The sequence below is a fragment of the Bos javanicus genome, chromosome 18 (assembly GCF_032452875.1).
Source record: "Bos javanicus breed banteng chromosome 18, ARS-OSU_banteng_1.0, whole genome shotgun sequence".
Taxonomy (NCBI): domain Eukaryota; kingdom Metazoa; phylum Chordata; class Mammalia; order Artiodactyla; family Bovidae; genus Bos; species Bos javanicus.
The window spans coordinates 21,846,838-21,861,775 of NC_083885.1; the positions used below are offsets into that span (position 1 = coordinate 21,846,838).

At 34.5% G+C, this 14,938-nt stretch overlaps 1 protein-coding gene across 12 annotated transcripts in view; it reads left to right on the forward strand.

The window, feature by feature from the left end:
* The window catches only part of CHD9 (chromodomain helicase DNA binding protein 9), a 226,055-nt gene that overhangs the window by 91,258 nt on the left and 119,859 nt on the right, over positions 1 to 14,938 (forward strand). For 10 of the 12 annotated variants that reach the window (XM_061387182.1, XM_061387184.1, XM_061387181.1 and 7 more), the window contains exon 2: positions 1,316 to 2,935. In XM_061387182.1, coding sequence (XP_061243166.1) covers positions 1,481 to 2,935 — 1,455 coding nt within the window. In that variant the 5' untranslated portion in view covers positions 1,316 to 1,480. Of the gene's footprint in view, positions 1 to 1,315; positions 2,936 to 14,938 lie in introns of those variants that run through there. The other 2 variants (XM_061387192.1, XM_061387193.1) reach the window with 1 other exon arrangement.

Genomic DNA, 14,938 nt, shown 5'->3' on the forward strand with positions numbered 1-14,938 from the left:
TCACATTCCAGGATATCTGGCTCTAGGTGAGTGATCACACCATCGTGATTATCTGGGTCGTGAAGATCTTTTTTGTACAGTTCTTCTGTGTATTCTTGCCACCTCTTAATATTTTCTGCTTCTGTTAGGTCCATACCATTTCTGTCCTTTATCGAGCCCATCTTTGCATGAAATATCCCCTTGGTATCTCCAATTTTCTTGAAGAGATCTCTAGTCTTTCCCATTCTGTTGTTTTCCTCTATTTCTTTGCATTGATCGCTGAAGAAGGCTTTCTTATCTCTTCTTGCTATTCTTTGGAACTCTGCATTCAGATGCTTATATCTTTCCTTTGCTCCTTTGCTTTTTGCTTCTCTTCTTTTCACAGCTATTTGTAAGGCCTCCCCAGACAGCCATTTTGCTTTTTTTGCATTTCTTTTCCATGGGGATGGTCTTGATCCCTGTCTCCTGTACAATGTCACGAACCTCATTCCATAGTTCATCAGGCACTCTATCAGATCTAGGCCCTTAAATCTATTTCTCACTTCCACTGTATAATCATAAGGGATTTGATTTAGATCATACCTGTATGGTCTAGTGGTTTTCTCTACTTTCTTCAATTTAAGTCTGAATTTGGCAATAAGGAGTTCATGGTCTGAGCCACAGTCAGCTCCTGGTCTTGTTTTTGCTGACTGTATAGAGCTTCTCCATCTTTGGCTGCAGAGAATATAATCAGTCTGATTTTGGTGTTGACCATCTGGTGATGTCCACGTAGAGTCTTCTGTTGTGTTGTTGGAAGAGGGTGTTTGTTATGATCAGTGCATTTTCTTGGCAAAACTCTATTAGTCTTTGCCCTGCTTCATTCCGTATTCCAAGGCCAAATTTGCCTGTTACTCCAGGTGTTTCTTGACTTCCTACTTTTGCATTCCAGTCCCCTATATTGAAAAGGACATCTTTTTGGGGTGTTAGTTCTACCTTAGCACAACATAACTTTCAAGTGTAATACATAAATATTTTGTACATGCTAGAGCTGTTGGGGAGTGATGGCCATTTCATGGTATGGGAGAGTCTGACATTCCATTCTCAAGTTTGCTTTACATTCTGTCATTATAATAATGTCATTATAATAATGACAGAATGCATATATATGCATAGTCATGTCCCCTGTAGCAGCAACTTTTTCCCTGTAGGGAATATCACTGAGCTATTTGCCATGAATTACTATACCAAAACATACTGTACACTGAGATTGTGTGTTTTTTAAATCATATATAAACTTTGTTTGTAAAACTTTAATGAATATTCATTATTAAACTTTGCTTTTGTTCTTATTTCCTAGGATTCTGACACTTCATGACATGTCATTATCCAGAGCAATAATGAACATTGACCTGTTATGGATTAGTTGATGACCTTTGGAAATGATCCAATAATATCTACTACAGAGAAACTGAATGTACTCCATTTGGAGTGAACAGCCCAGATTATTATTGAAGTTTTCAAGATGACAGATCCCATGATGGACTTTTTTGATGATGCCAATCTGTTTGGTGAGACCTTAGAAGGTTTGCCAGATGATGCATTTGTACAACCAGGACCTGTTTCACTAGTTGATGAATTGAACTTGGGTGCAGAATTTGAACCTTTGCACATAGACTCACTGAATCATGTTCAAGGTACTCCAACACATCAGAAGATGACTGATTATGAACAGTTAAATCAGTTTGATTCAATGAAATTTCACCAAGTTAATCAGTCTTTTGGTAGCCCAGCTGAACATGTGTTATCGCCACACTCTCAGTTTAATTGTTCTCCAATCCACCCCCAGAACCAGCCCAATGGTTTGTTTCCAGATGTAGCAGATGGCAGTCCTATGTGGGGCCATCAGACAGCTACTAGCATTTCAAATCAAAATGGGTCTCCTTTTCACCAACCAGGACATTCTCACTCTATGCATCAAACTAAAAGCTTTGTGGCACACCATGACTTTGCCTTATTTCAGGCCAATGAACAACAAACACAGTGCACTTCGCTACGCTCACAACAAAACAGAAATAATCTTAACCCAGGGCAAAATTCTCTTAGTCAGTCTAAAACTTTTATGGATGTTAATGTTTCTGGTCCACACAGAGTCAGTGTTAACCATCCACCACAAATGAATAATGCATCTACTTCACAACAGTCTCTTTCGATGCAGCAATTTTCCCAAACATCAAACCCTTCAGTACACTTCCTCAAGTGTAGCAGTCACCAAGAAGGTAATTTTAATGGACCTTCTCCAAATATGACTTCTTGTTCTGTCAGTAATTCACAGCAGTTTTCTTCACATTATTCCTTTTCCAGTAATCATGTGTCACCAAATAGTCTTCTTCAACCCTCTGCAGTTCTTGCACCTAATCATACAAATCAGACTTTATCTGATTTTACTGGGAGTAATTCCTTTTCACCTCATAGGGGAATCAAGCAAGAATCGACTCAGCATATGCTAAATCCTAATACATCACTGAATTCAAATAACTTCCAAATGTTGCATTCATCACATCCTCAGGGTAATTACAATTCAAAATTATCTCCTGTGCACATGAACTTCCCGGATCCTGTTGACTCAGGAACTCAAATGGGCCATTTCAGTGATCATGTAGAAACTAATGGCTTTTCATCTTTGGAAGAGAATTTACTTCATCAAGTGGAATCTCAAACTGAGCCATTCACAGGACTTGACCCAGAAGACCTCCTTCAAGAAGGTCTCCTTCCCCAGTTTGATGAGTCAGCATTTGGGCAAGATAATTCAAGTCATGTTTTAGATCATGACCTTGATCGGCAATTTACTTCACATCTTGTAACACGGCCTTCTGATATGGTTCAAACTCAGTTGCACAATCAGGCTCGGAGTTGGCATTCATCACTTTCTAATCATCAGCATTTACATGATAGAAATCGCCTGTGTTTACAGCGACAGGTATGTAACTCTTATTTTGGTTTGGGGTAGCGTGGGGGTTTTACTCACTGCGTTTATTTCACATGAGACATACTCAGAATTTCTCAAACTCAATAATTTTGTCAGGTGAATGTGCATATTTTGACGTAGATTTATAGTGTTTCAATAGTCTTATATGTGAAAGTCCTTCATTGATTTGCTCAAAGCAATAAACTTCTATTATTTAGATTTTTTAAAAATATATATCTTTTATAAGGTACTAAGATATCTTTTGTAACTTTCAGTTATGATTGCCTTTGACAGAAAGATTTATTATCAAAACCAAAAAATAACCATAATTAAAAGAAAATAGATTGGGAATGTTTTATTGCCAATATAATGGACATAGAGTTAATATTCCTATAAAAATAATTTGATAATTTGATGAGATCTCATTAGTTGATAATTAAATAAAATGTAAAAGCTGAAATTCACAAAAGAAGTCAGTAAACGACATTCAGAATGATATGCAACTTTAGTAATAATTCAGTTGCAGTGTGGTTCATTTTTATCTATTAGAAAAATTTTTTAAATTTGATGCTTAATTTATGCAAATTTATGGTGAAATTGGAATTCACATAGCTTTGTAATTGATACAGATATTTTGGAAAGCAATTTGGTGGCACGTGGCATATTTGGGTATAAAAACTTTATTACAATAACCCAAATATGGCAAAAGTAATATACCCAAAGATATTTCTCTTGCTGTATCTAAGAGGGAAAATTGGAAACAGCACAATTTATTATCATATCTATATTGGATGAACTGTTGTAGGCATTAAAAAGACTTTGAAGACTGATAATATGTTAATAATGGTGGAAAAGCATAATTCAAAATTAAGATCCCAGTAAAGTGGTTAAGAGTACAGGCTCTGGTACCACACTACTTGGGTTAGAATCTTGGTTCATGTTACTTATTAAATGTTAATAATTTCAGTGCATCTCATTTGCTTCATCTTTAAATATGGGATAATAATAGGGCTTTGATAAGAATGAATCGAGTTATAATATGTAAAGTGCTTAAAACTGTGCCTGGCATATAATACATGCTTAGCATATAATAAGCACTTAACAAATGTTTTTATAACTATACTTTTTTCATAGCAGTTTGGAAATATACTTAAGAAAAATACTAAAAGGAAATAGGTTGTTTTAGGGTAGCACAATTGCTTTTCTTGCCTTTGTTTTTTTTATAGTTTTTGTCATATGAATGTATTACTTTAAAATTCTTTTGGTATATTTAATGTAGTATTTTATCAGCTTTCTGAAAGTTTGTTGTTAAAGATTTATAAAATTGCTTTAATACTTTGCTTACTGTGAGATTTGGTAGACAATGAAATACAGCATGGTTCTTGAAATTAAGTATTTACAGACCATTTTTTTATTTCAAAACTTTGAAGTATCTGAAAAGGATAAAATCTTTTGCTTTGTGGGTCATGATGTTTTTAGTACAGCATTTGAATTATCTAAATAGATTTAAGATACTTAAAAGCAACTTGTAAATTCTCTTTCTATCTTTTTGTTGCCTGAATATATTATGATTTTGCTCCCTCTACTGGAAGAGGGTCAAGCATCTTGGACCTTGGGGAAAAACTACTGATCAAACCCAGGATCATCTATTCACTTTTAATGTATATTTCTGACTAGTTTGACTAATTAATTTGTCCAGCATATAATTGAAGTTATTAAATCTGAAATTTATTAACTTATTTCCTTATTTTTTCTAAGGATTTTTTTTAAATTCATGTTTTCCTAAACATGTTCTACTGACTTTAAAAAGAAGACTCTTCTTCTATAGATTTGAAATGAATGGAGAATAATTATAAATATCTAAAATAGTCCCCAATACTAATATTTAGATATTAGTACTAAATCTAATACTAATACTCAACCTTAATGCTATCTGAGAGAAATTCTTTTCACACCAGTTCATCAGCCTTTAATAAATCATCTCATCTACACTGATACATTCATAAGGCTTTATTTAAATCTACTCATCTTCTTGTTTCAGCGTTTGTTTCATTTTGCTAACTTCTTATTCTTTTTGTTACATGTTTAAAAACTGATAAAGGGCAAATGTTTTTGAATACTTATCTGATTTACTGCAAGTCTGTTCTCAAGTTTCCTATTACTTCTTTGTGTTAAGACTTAGAGTTGTGAGTTTCTGATTGTGGGGGTGGAGAGAAGAGATGGATTGGTAGAGAAGATAGGAGATTATAATATGGTTAATAAGGATTGGATATAGATTTTATATGTATAGAATTATGTCAGATATCCCAATATGTGAAATCAAACTATTCAGTATGTTTAATTTATGATAAATTTTGGCAGAGCATATGTAAGTCTTTTATCAGAATTTTTTGGCATTTTCTGAACGATAATGGTTACTACATAGCCAAAATGTTGTATTATTACAGTTTTCCCCAAGTTCTATGAAAAGAAATTTTTTCTTAGGTGTTTTTTTTTTTCTAAGTCTCTTGCTTAAATGCAATAATTTCATTTCAGACTAAATTAGCATTATTAATTATGTGTATAGAAGTTAACAGATTAAAAACTAAGAAAGTGGCATAATTTTTGTTTTATTAGAATTTTTAAAAGGACACATAATGTTATAGCCAAAACAAGATATGAATTAATCTATCGTTGGAAAACTCATGGATGGCACTCTATAATTTTAGAAAGCTTCACTGAGAATATTAAGTATGTAAAGAATATCTGTAAGCCTTGTGTTTTCTTATTCCCCAATTGAGGTGGAGTATTTGTGGATATAATTTCAAAATCCTAGAATCTGTGTCAGTCATTAAAAACTGAATATTGCTGAGAAAATTTCTTTTATAATTGACTCTAGAATTTTACCATTTAAAAAAGAGAAAAGAAAAAAAGTGAGGTGCTACAGGAAGCATTTCTAAATGTAAATACAAAACATAATAGAGAAAATACTAACTTATTTTCATCTCTGGTTGTTAGAGCAGAGGAATATTGAGAGAATAATACCATAAAAATTTCCTAGCTCTTTTATGATAAATACTGCTCTTTAGTGACATAGAATCTTTCATTTTTGTCTGATTATTTGTTAAGTGGGAACACTGTATGGAGCACTGTGTGATCTTTCAATGTTTGTAAATTAAATTTACTGTAAAAGTTCTATAGCAGTGAAAGATATGTGGAATAGCTAAAATAGCTATCAGCATAGGAAATAGAATTTTAGGATGTATGTAATTTGTACATAATTCCTTTTTGGCTTTTGTATTCTGATGAATTTATAACTTTATTTACTACCTTGAATTTTTTTTTTAAATTTTCCCTGAAGGTAGGGAAACCTGCCTTTTTTATAAGCTTTAAAAAAACTTAGAGAAAGATTTGAACAGCTTCTGTAAGGCACATTTTAAAATACTGGATTTGGGGGAATTCCCCAGTGGTCCAGACTCTGCACTTTTCACTGCCAAGGGCCTGGGTTCATCTCTGATTGAGAAACTAAGATCCCACAGGCCACACAGTGTGGCCAAATAAATAAATAAGAAAATATTGGGCTTCTTTTCTGACAAAAAACTTAATACATAATTATTATTTGAAAATTGAACAACATAGAAAACAGATGAAAAATAAGTTACTTGTAATATCACTATGAGAAGATACCATTGTTGACATTCTGTAAGTTTCCAATGAGATCAGCTGTCTGTCTCTTCCCTATGTATTTTTGCATTTTTAAGAACAAAGTTGGGATCATATAGTTTATGCTGTTTGGCAAATTGCTTTTTTGTAGTTATTATTATTGTAACAAATTATTGTTACATTTTGCAACAAATTAATATGTTGCAGGCATTTTTTCATGTCCTAAAATATTTTTCTGAAAATGATTTTAAATGGCTAAAAGTTTGCCATCTTAAGTTTGCTAAGGGTGCTGAGTGCTAAGTCGCTTCAGTTGTGTCCACCTCTTTGTGACCCTGGGGACTGTAGCCCGCCAGGCTCCCTTATCCATGGGTTTCTCCAGGCAAAAATACTGAAGTGAGTTGCCATTCCCTTCTCCAGGGGGGTCTTCCTGACCCAGGGATTGCACCTGTGTCTCTTATGTCTCCTGCCTTCACTGGCCAGCCGGTTCTTTACCACTAGCACCTGGGAAGCCCAAGGTTGCTAAAATGTGATATAAAAGTAAAGTTGTTATTGAGATCTGGGAAAAATCTGAGTCAAGGTAATTAAAATATTTTATATTTTTGTTGTATTTATTACTATAATAGTTCAATTTGAAGTAGGTATGTGATAGTGAGCAAAAATTAGAATATGCCCTATGATAGAGCCTTATGTTTGTGCCAACACTGTTCTAAATACTTAATATATGTTATTAACACATTGATCCTCCACAGCAGTCCTTTTATTTGGAGTTAGTTAACTCCTCCAGTTTCCATTTGAGGAAACTGAGGTACAGAAAAGTTAAGTAATATACCCAAAGTCACACCTGACTAGATTCAATCAGATTTAGCTCCATTATATATGGTCTTAACTACTTTCACTTTCCTTCAGAGTATATTAATGCAGTGTGATGTTTACCAATAATACACTAAGTGATTCCTCCCTTCTCACCCTGCCCCTCCCCCAACCCCTTCAGAAATATACCTTACTGATGAAATAAAAACTTGCTTTAGAGTCTTTAAGTGAAGGCCATTCATCTCATGTATTCTGGCAATATTGACAGATAGTTTATCCGTTACCAGAGGGAAAGACAACCCCAAAACAAAGAACAAAAGTAAAGTGAAATAGCTATTGCTTCCAAAAGTGTTTTGACTTTTTAAAGAATAAGACTGTGTTTTAGATGATAATAACAAATGCCCTAAAGGTAAACCTCATAATTACCTTCAAATATTTGAAGAACCTTAGAGGCTGGAATTGCATCTACCAAGTGGAAGTCACAGAAAAGTAGATTAGTATAAGGAAGTTTGAAGTAAAACACTTGCACTGAAAGCCAGGAGGTGGAAAATGGACTAAATTGGTAGGTTCTTTTCAGCTATTCTGTGGTTGTAATTTTGAGTTTCTTAGTGAGATGTATTATTCATATTGCCTGTTTAGCTCCTGAGTGGCAATTACAAATAATGAAGAAAGGTAAAGATATGTGACAAGTTACCTGCTATCCAGGAATACCTGGGAATTATTTATCACAGATGGGTAAATTTTCCAGATAGTGGACGTGTGTTCTATTAAGCTTTAAAACCTTTAATTATATGGCTTTCTCCCAACCCCCACCCCAAGAGTGATGGTAATGGTGGTAGAATGATCAGTTAAGAAAAGATGAAAAAACTCTTAAAGTTTTATAGGGAGGTCCTATATGTTCAAATTTGTAATGATTATTGTTACACCTCCAGGAATCACCCTCACTTAAGTAAGGATTTTAGATATTTGAAAGTTATCTTAGAAGCACAACTAATTTTTCCTGTAAATGAAATTACTATTAAAAAACAAAGCGGAAAACTTCCTAAAACTGAATGTAAATCTAAAGCAAGAAATTTGCTATACTTTGCTCAAAGCCATTGAGTTCCGAGGATCCTGAGGTCTTTGCTAGTTATTTTTGGTTTGGGGTTTTGTTAATAGTGGTAACTTTTCCTACATCAAAAAGCCAACATATAATGAGTAATTTCAAAATTTGTCATTCCATTTATGTCCCAGACAAAAAGAAGAGAAAAAAATGACCTAACTAGTATTTAGATTGTTTTATTGAATAATTTAAATTCTTATAAAGTAACATCCCTCTATTTATCAAAATTTATTTGCATCTTTATACATTTGGTATGCTATTGCTTATAAGAAGTTGCAAAATTCTTAGATGTCTAAGCTAATACACAAAATAGAATTCTGTGAAGGAATTTCCTGTTCAGTTGGTTTTTGTTTTTTCAGATAAAGTGGACTAAGTTTTTTCGTTTTGACATTTCTGTCGAATCTTCTAGATTAAAATGTTCTGTTTGGACTGGAAATGTGTGTAATATTAGCTACTTCTGAAATATCTTAATTATTAAACTGTGTATTATATTGTATTAGAGGGATTGAGTTCTGCACTGAGTAATGACATTCTAGTTGTTAACAGTAGCTTTAAGGCTGTTGACTTCTGACTTGCATACTTAAGGGTGAGAGGTGAACAGGAAGTGAATTCCAGGGAGGGGGAAGAGGCGGCAGTTGGTGAGAAATTTGTGGATTTGTGCAGTGTGTGAAGAGTATGAGATTCAAGCCAAACTTCAAAGTAGGTCTAACAGAGTTTATTGTATTCAGTTTTTTTGCTTTTGTGTTTTACTCTTTCTTGCTATTTTTTTAAATGAAAGTGCAGTTGATCATATAAGTTACAGCTATAGCATTGTAGTTAATTTTATTGAGGTGCATTCCCAAATGCCTTAGAACTACTCAGTCATTTATCCTTATTAATGTCTGAAATTGAAAAAAATGTGTTTGGGGCTACTGAACCATCAAACTTTATTCCTGTTATGATAATATGAATACTTTGGAATATTTAAATATGAGAGATCAGGTTTCTTTATTTGGATAGTTGGACTGAAATGATTTTAAACTACTGAAATATTTTAATGCAATATGCTATCAATAATACATGGAAGGAGATGGTAAGCACACAGGAAGCTTAGACTGCAGTTTTCAGTTAAATAAAATCTGGTAATTTACTATAGGCAACTATGCAAATAATAACTTGCACATTTATTATGCAAATAATACCTTACAAATTATGAAAGGAGGGTAGTCTTCTTTTTTGTATTGACGTTTTATATTATTTGCAATATTATATTCATTTCAGGTATACAACATAGTGATTCAATATTTTTATGGATTATATTGCATTTAAAGTTATTATGAGGTAATAAGGGCTAAGAACCAATCTTTAAGCAAAGTTTTTTGCTAGATTAATGTACACTTGTGTACCTGAAGAGTTTATGTTGAACATTTCCTAGAATTATAGAATTTTAGAGCTGGATAATATTTCACCCTATCCTAATACAAAAAGCAAAAACAGGTCATTTTGCTTGCTGTCATACAACTGGCTAACATTCCTTCTTATAGTTTAAATGCTATAGTATTTAAGCGTGATCAGAAATGAGAATGGCCAGGCATTTAAAATTAATGTGTTATAAGTATTGATATTTTTTGAGTTGCTCAGTTTTGTTTTTGTGTGGGATTTTTTTTGTATATCTTTCAATGTATTTTAAGTTTTTAACCATACTTCTAGTGTTAAAAAATGCACACTTATTGTATCTGTCAAATATAGATATAAACTGTGTATGTGTGAATGACTGAATTTTGTGTAACATCCGTGTTTTAGAAATGTTGCATTTTTGCTGCTTCTGTTTGTTCAGCATTTATTAGGTATCTACCAGGTGTAAGATGGAGAAGGTGATGGCACCCCACTCCAGTACTCTTGCCTGAAAAATCCCATGGACAGAGGAGCCTGGTAGGCTGCAGTCCATGGGGTCGCTAAGAGTCAGACACGACTGAACGACTTCACTTTCACTTTTCACTTTCATGCATTGGAGAAGGAAATGGCAACCCACTCCAGTGTTGTTGCTTGGAGAATCCCAGGGACGAGGGAGCTTAGTGGGCTGCCGTCTATGGGATTGCACAGAGTCGGATACTACTGAAGCGACTTAGCAGCAGCAGCAGCAGCAGCAGCAGCAGGTGTAAGAGATTGTGCTGGGCACTGAGGTTGCAAAAATGAACCAGATATGGTCCTTTGCCTTTGAACAACTCAAACTGAAAATTAAGTCATACTTTCCCATTGATCTGTATTGTAATTTCAGAGGTGTTCTCTTTTCAGTTGTCATTCAGTTGACAGGTTTCTATCACTCCTTAGCTCTCCAACTAAGTGATTTTGAATGAGTGATAATTATAAACAATTCATTTCCTTGATCCATCCTATTTAAAGAAGGTATTCCTCTAAGTTTCTAAGATTAGCTCTTTGTTACAGGACATTTTGTCATTCTGTACCTACTTGATCCTTTGTATGCGTTTATATCCGTATTATAATGTATGTACATATAATATCCAACTGCTCTTGTAAATGGCAGAGTCAAGAAAGCAGGCCCTTTTCTTTTGAGCTTCTAATCTGTTTAATTTTATTACAAACTATTATGTTACAGAACTGTTTTAAAAAAAACTATGTGATTCAACTTTTAGCACTACTTTTTTTTTTTTAATGTCAAAAGAGACATAAGTAATTACTGAGAGATACATTATACTTAAAAGATTACATTGCTAGATAAATTTCCTAGGATTTTTTCCCTCTAAATACCTCAAATGAAAGTAAGACTTTCAGAAGTAATTTTTAAAAATTAATGTGGTAAATAAACATTGAATTTAATTAGAAATAGAAATAATAAAACATTTGCATAATATTTTAAGTGGTTTACTTACATTGTTTGAATTTTTTAGTAATAACCTGAGGTATATATAAGTTGGTATTATTTCTCAGAGTTTATAGATTAAGTACTTGAGGTATCAAGAGGGAAAGTAACCTATCTAAAAATCTTTAAATTCATTGTGTTTTTTACCACATCAACTCATAAGAGCATAAACAACAAATATATTCATTGAGCACCTGGTGTTTATATATCAGGTACTGTGCTGGGTACTGACATTACAAATACAAAGAGACCTCTAAGGCTACGCCTGCAAATCTGTATTTTTGTTATATTGCAAGAATAAAGATGACTTTCAGTAAACTTAAGCAATATTAGAAATATGAATATTATGAATTTTTAAACTGTTTATATTTATAGTAATATTTACTTTTCCTGACTTTTTATTTAGGAAAAAAATAAAGTCAACTTAGGAGTTGAAAGGATAATATAGTGGACATCCGTGTACCATCACATAGACTCACTAGTTTTTTGCTTGCCTCATTTGTCTTCTTACTCTGTTTTCATTTTAAATAAAAGTTACTTTTCCTATGTAATAAAACATCGTCAATAACAATATCATATGACCAAAATTCAGATACCTTTTAATTATCCTAGTAATTTTTATAGATGTTTATTTTAAAATACAGGATCCAGTCAAAGATCAGGCATTGCATTTAGTTATGTCTTGTTAATATTCTGTATCCTAATACAGGGGTTTTCATGCCTTTTTGTTTTCTTTTCCAATGTCATCATTTTTTAAAAAAGTCTAGACCCTGTCTGTTTTTATCTAATTGTTTCTTCATACTTCAAATTAAACATTTCTTGGTGAGGGTGCCACATAGATGTACTTCTCTTGGGTCACATTAGGTCATATTAGGAGTTTGTCTCAATGGTGATGCTAAGTTTTATGACCTATTAAAATTACCTTCAGACTTCCCTGGTGGCTCAGACGGTAAAGCGTCTGTCTGTAATGCGAGAGACTTGGGTTCAATGCCTGGGTCAGGAAGATTCCCTGGAGAAGGAAATGGCAACCCATTCCAGTACTCTTGCCCAGAAAATCCCATGGAGGAGGGGCCTGATGTCCATGGGATTGCAAAGAGTCAGACACAACCGAGTGACTACACTTTGTTTCTTTCTAAAATTACCTTCACTCCTTTTTAATTAGTAAGTGGGATTTGGCTATAAAGAGTTGGATCCATAGGTTAAAAAACACTGAATATGTTATAGTCATTTGCCCTTATTCTTTTTGAATATTTGCCAGTGGGAATCTTTGCAAGCCAACCCTGTGCCCTTCTAATGTGTCCTCTTTCTTCTCTAAATACTTCTACTTTCTGGTGTAAGAAAATGTATTTAATTGCTTTGCCTCAGACCTGGAATCAGCCATTTCTTTAAGGAGCTCATTTGCTTTGCTTATACTATGCAATGTAATGGATCTGAGTACTATTTGTAATTTCTTAGTTGGGTTTTTGTGTTAGAACCTTGAGATCCAGAAATTTTTGATTCACTTTCATAAGTACTTTGTCACCATCTAGTATTTCATGTGGTGCTATATTATGTACGAAATAAAATGTGGTCCTTGCTTGGTATTTGATTTAGGTTAAACTCATGTTGAACAGAGGGGTTTGAGTTTTCTTTTTATAAGGTAGATAGAAATTTTTGAGAGCATACTATATGCTAAGCACTAATATAGTTGTAGTTCTGACAGCTTTGTTTGTAAGACATTCATTTGTTTATGAATTCAGTAAATATATTCTGAACACCTGTCATATGAACAAAGTTAGTGGAGGTGATGGAATTCCAGCTGAGCTATTTAAAATCCTAAAAGATTATGCTGTTTAAGTGTGGCACTCAATATGCCAGCAAATTTGGAAAACTTAGCAGTGGCCACAGGACTGAAAAAGTTTTCATTCCAATCCCAAAGAAGGACAATGCCAAAGAATGTTCAAACTACTGCACAACTACACTCATTTCACATGTTAGCAACGTAATGCCCAAATCTTTCAAGCTAGGCTTCAACACTACTTGAATTGAGAACTTCCAGATGGACCTGCTGCATTTAGAAAAGGTAGAGGAAACAGAGATCAAACTACCAATATCTGTTGGAACATACAGAAAGCAAGGGAATTCCAGAAAAACATCTACTTTTGCTTCATTGACTATGCTAAAGCCTTTGACTGTGTCGATCACAACAAACTGTGGAAAATTCCTAAAGAGATGGGAATACCAGACCACCTTACTTGCCTCCTGAGAAACCCATATGCAGGTCAAGAAGCAACATTTAGAACCGGACGTGGAACAATGAACTGGTTCCAAATTGGGAAAGAAGTACTTCAAGGCTGTATACAGTCACCCTGCTTGTTTAAATTCTATGCAGAGTACATCATGTGAAATCCCAGGCTGAATGAAGTTCAAACTGGAATCAAGATTGCCAGGAGAAATATCAGTAACCTCAATATGCAGATGACAACACCCTAATGGCAGAAAGTGACAAGAAACTAAAGAGCCTCTTGATAAAGGTGATGGGGGAGAGTGAAAAATCTGGCTTAAAACTCAACGTTCAAGAAATGAAGATCATGGCATCTGGTCCTGTCACTTCATGACAAATAGTCGGGGAAGTGGAAACAGTGACAGACTTTATTTTCTTGGGCTCCAGAATCACTGAAGGTGGTGACTGCAAGCATGAAATTAAAAGATACTTTCTCCTTGGAAGAAAAACTATGACAAACCTAGATAGCTTATTAAAAAGCAGAGACGTTACTTTGCCAGCAAAGGTCCTACGTATAGTCAAAGCTATGGTTTTTCCAGTAATCATGTACAGATGTGAGAGTTGGACCATAAAGAAAGCTGAGCGCTGAAGAATTGATGCTTTTGAATTGTGTTGGAGAAGACTCTTGAGAGTCTCTTGGACTGCAGAAAGATCAAACCAGTCAATCCTAAAGGAAATCAGTCGTGAATATTCGTTGGAAGGACCGATGCTGAAGCTCCAATACTTTGGCTACCTGATGTTAAGAACTGACTCAGTGGAAAAGACCCTAGTGGTGGGAAAGATTGAAGGCAGGAGGAGAAGGGGTCAGCAGAGGATGAGATGGTTGTATGGCATCACCGACTTGATGGACACGAGTTTGAGCAAGCTCCGGGACTTGGTGAAGGACAGGGAAGCCTGGTGTGCTGCAGTCCATAGGCTGCAAAGAGTCCGACATGACTGAGCGACTGAACAACAACGATTGGGAATCTACTGTTTGAGGTACTGAGGGAGATGCAGAGACAATGCCCACATACCGTTTTTATGACTCAAAACTTCTGTGAAACTGCCTAAAAAGGTCTCATGGGAAGTTAAACATGGGGTGGTTTTTTGTCCCTCTGGCTCCTGCATTCTTCTGTAGCCCTGTTGAAGACAATCCACTGGAACTAGGATTTGAGACTCCATCATCTTCCAGTTGCATTCCAATGCCCACTGCTAGCAAAGCTTAACATTGTGCCACTGGCAGAGAAAAATGTGTACAAGTTCCTTTATTGTAGTGCAGACAATGAAGTATAGATTTAGACCTGAGAGGTGATAAAGTGACATCTGGCATGTAAAGTAAGCCTTTGGTGAGGTACTGTT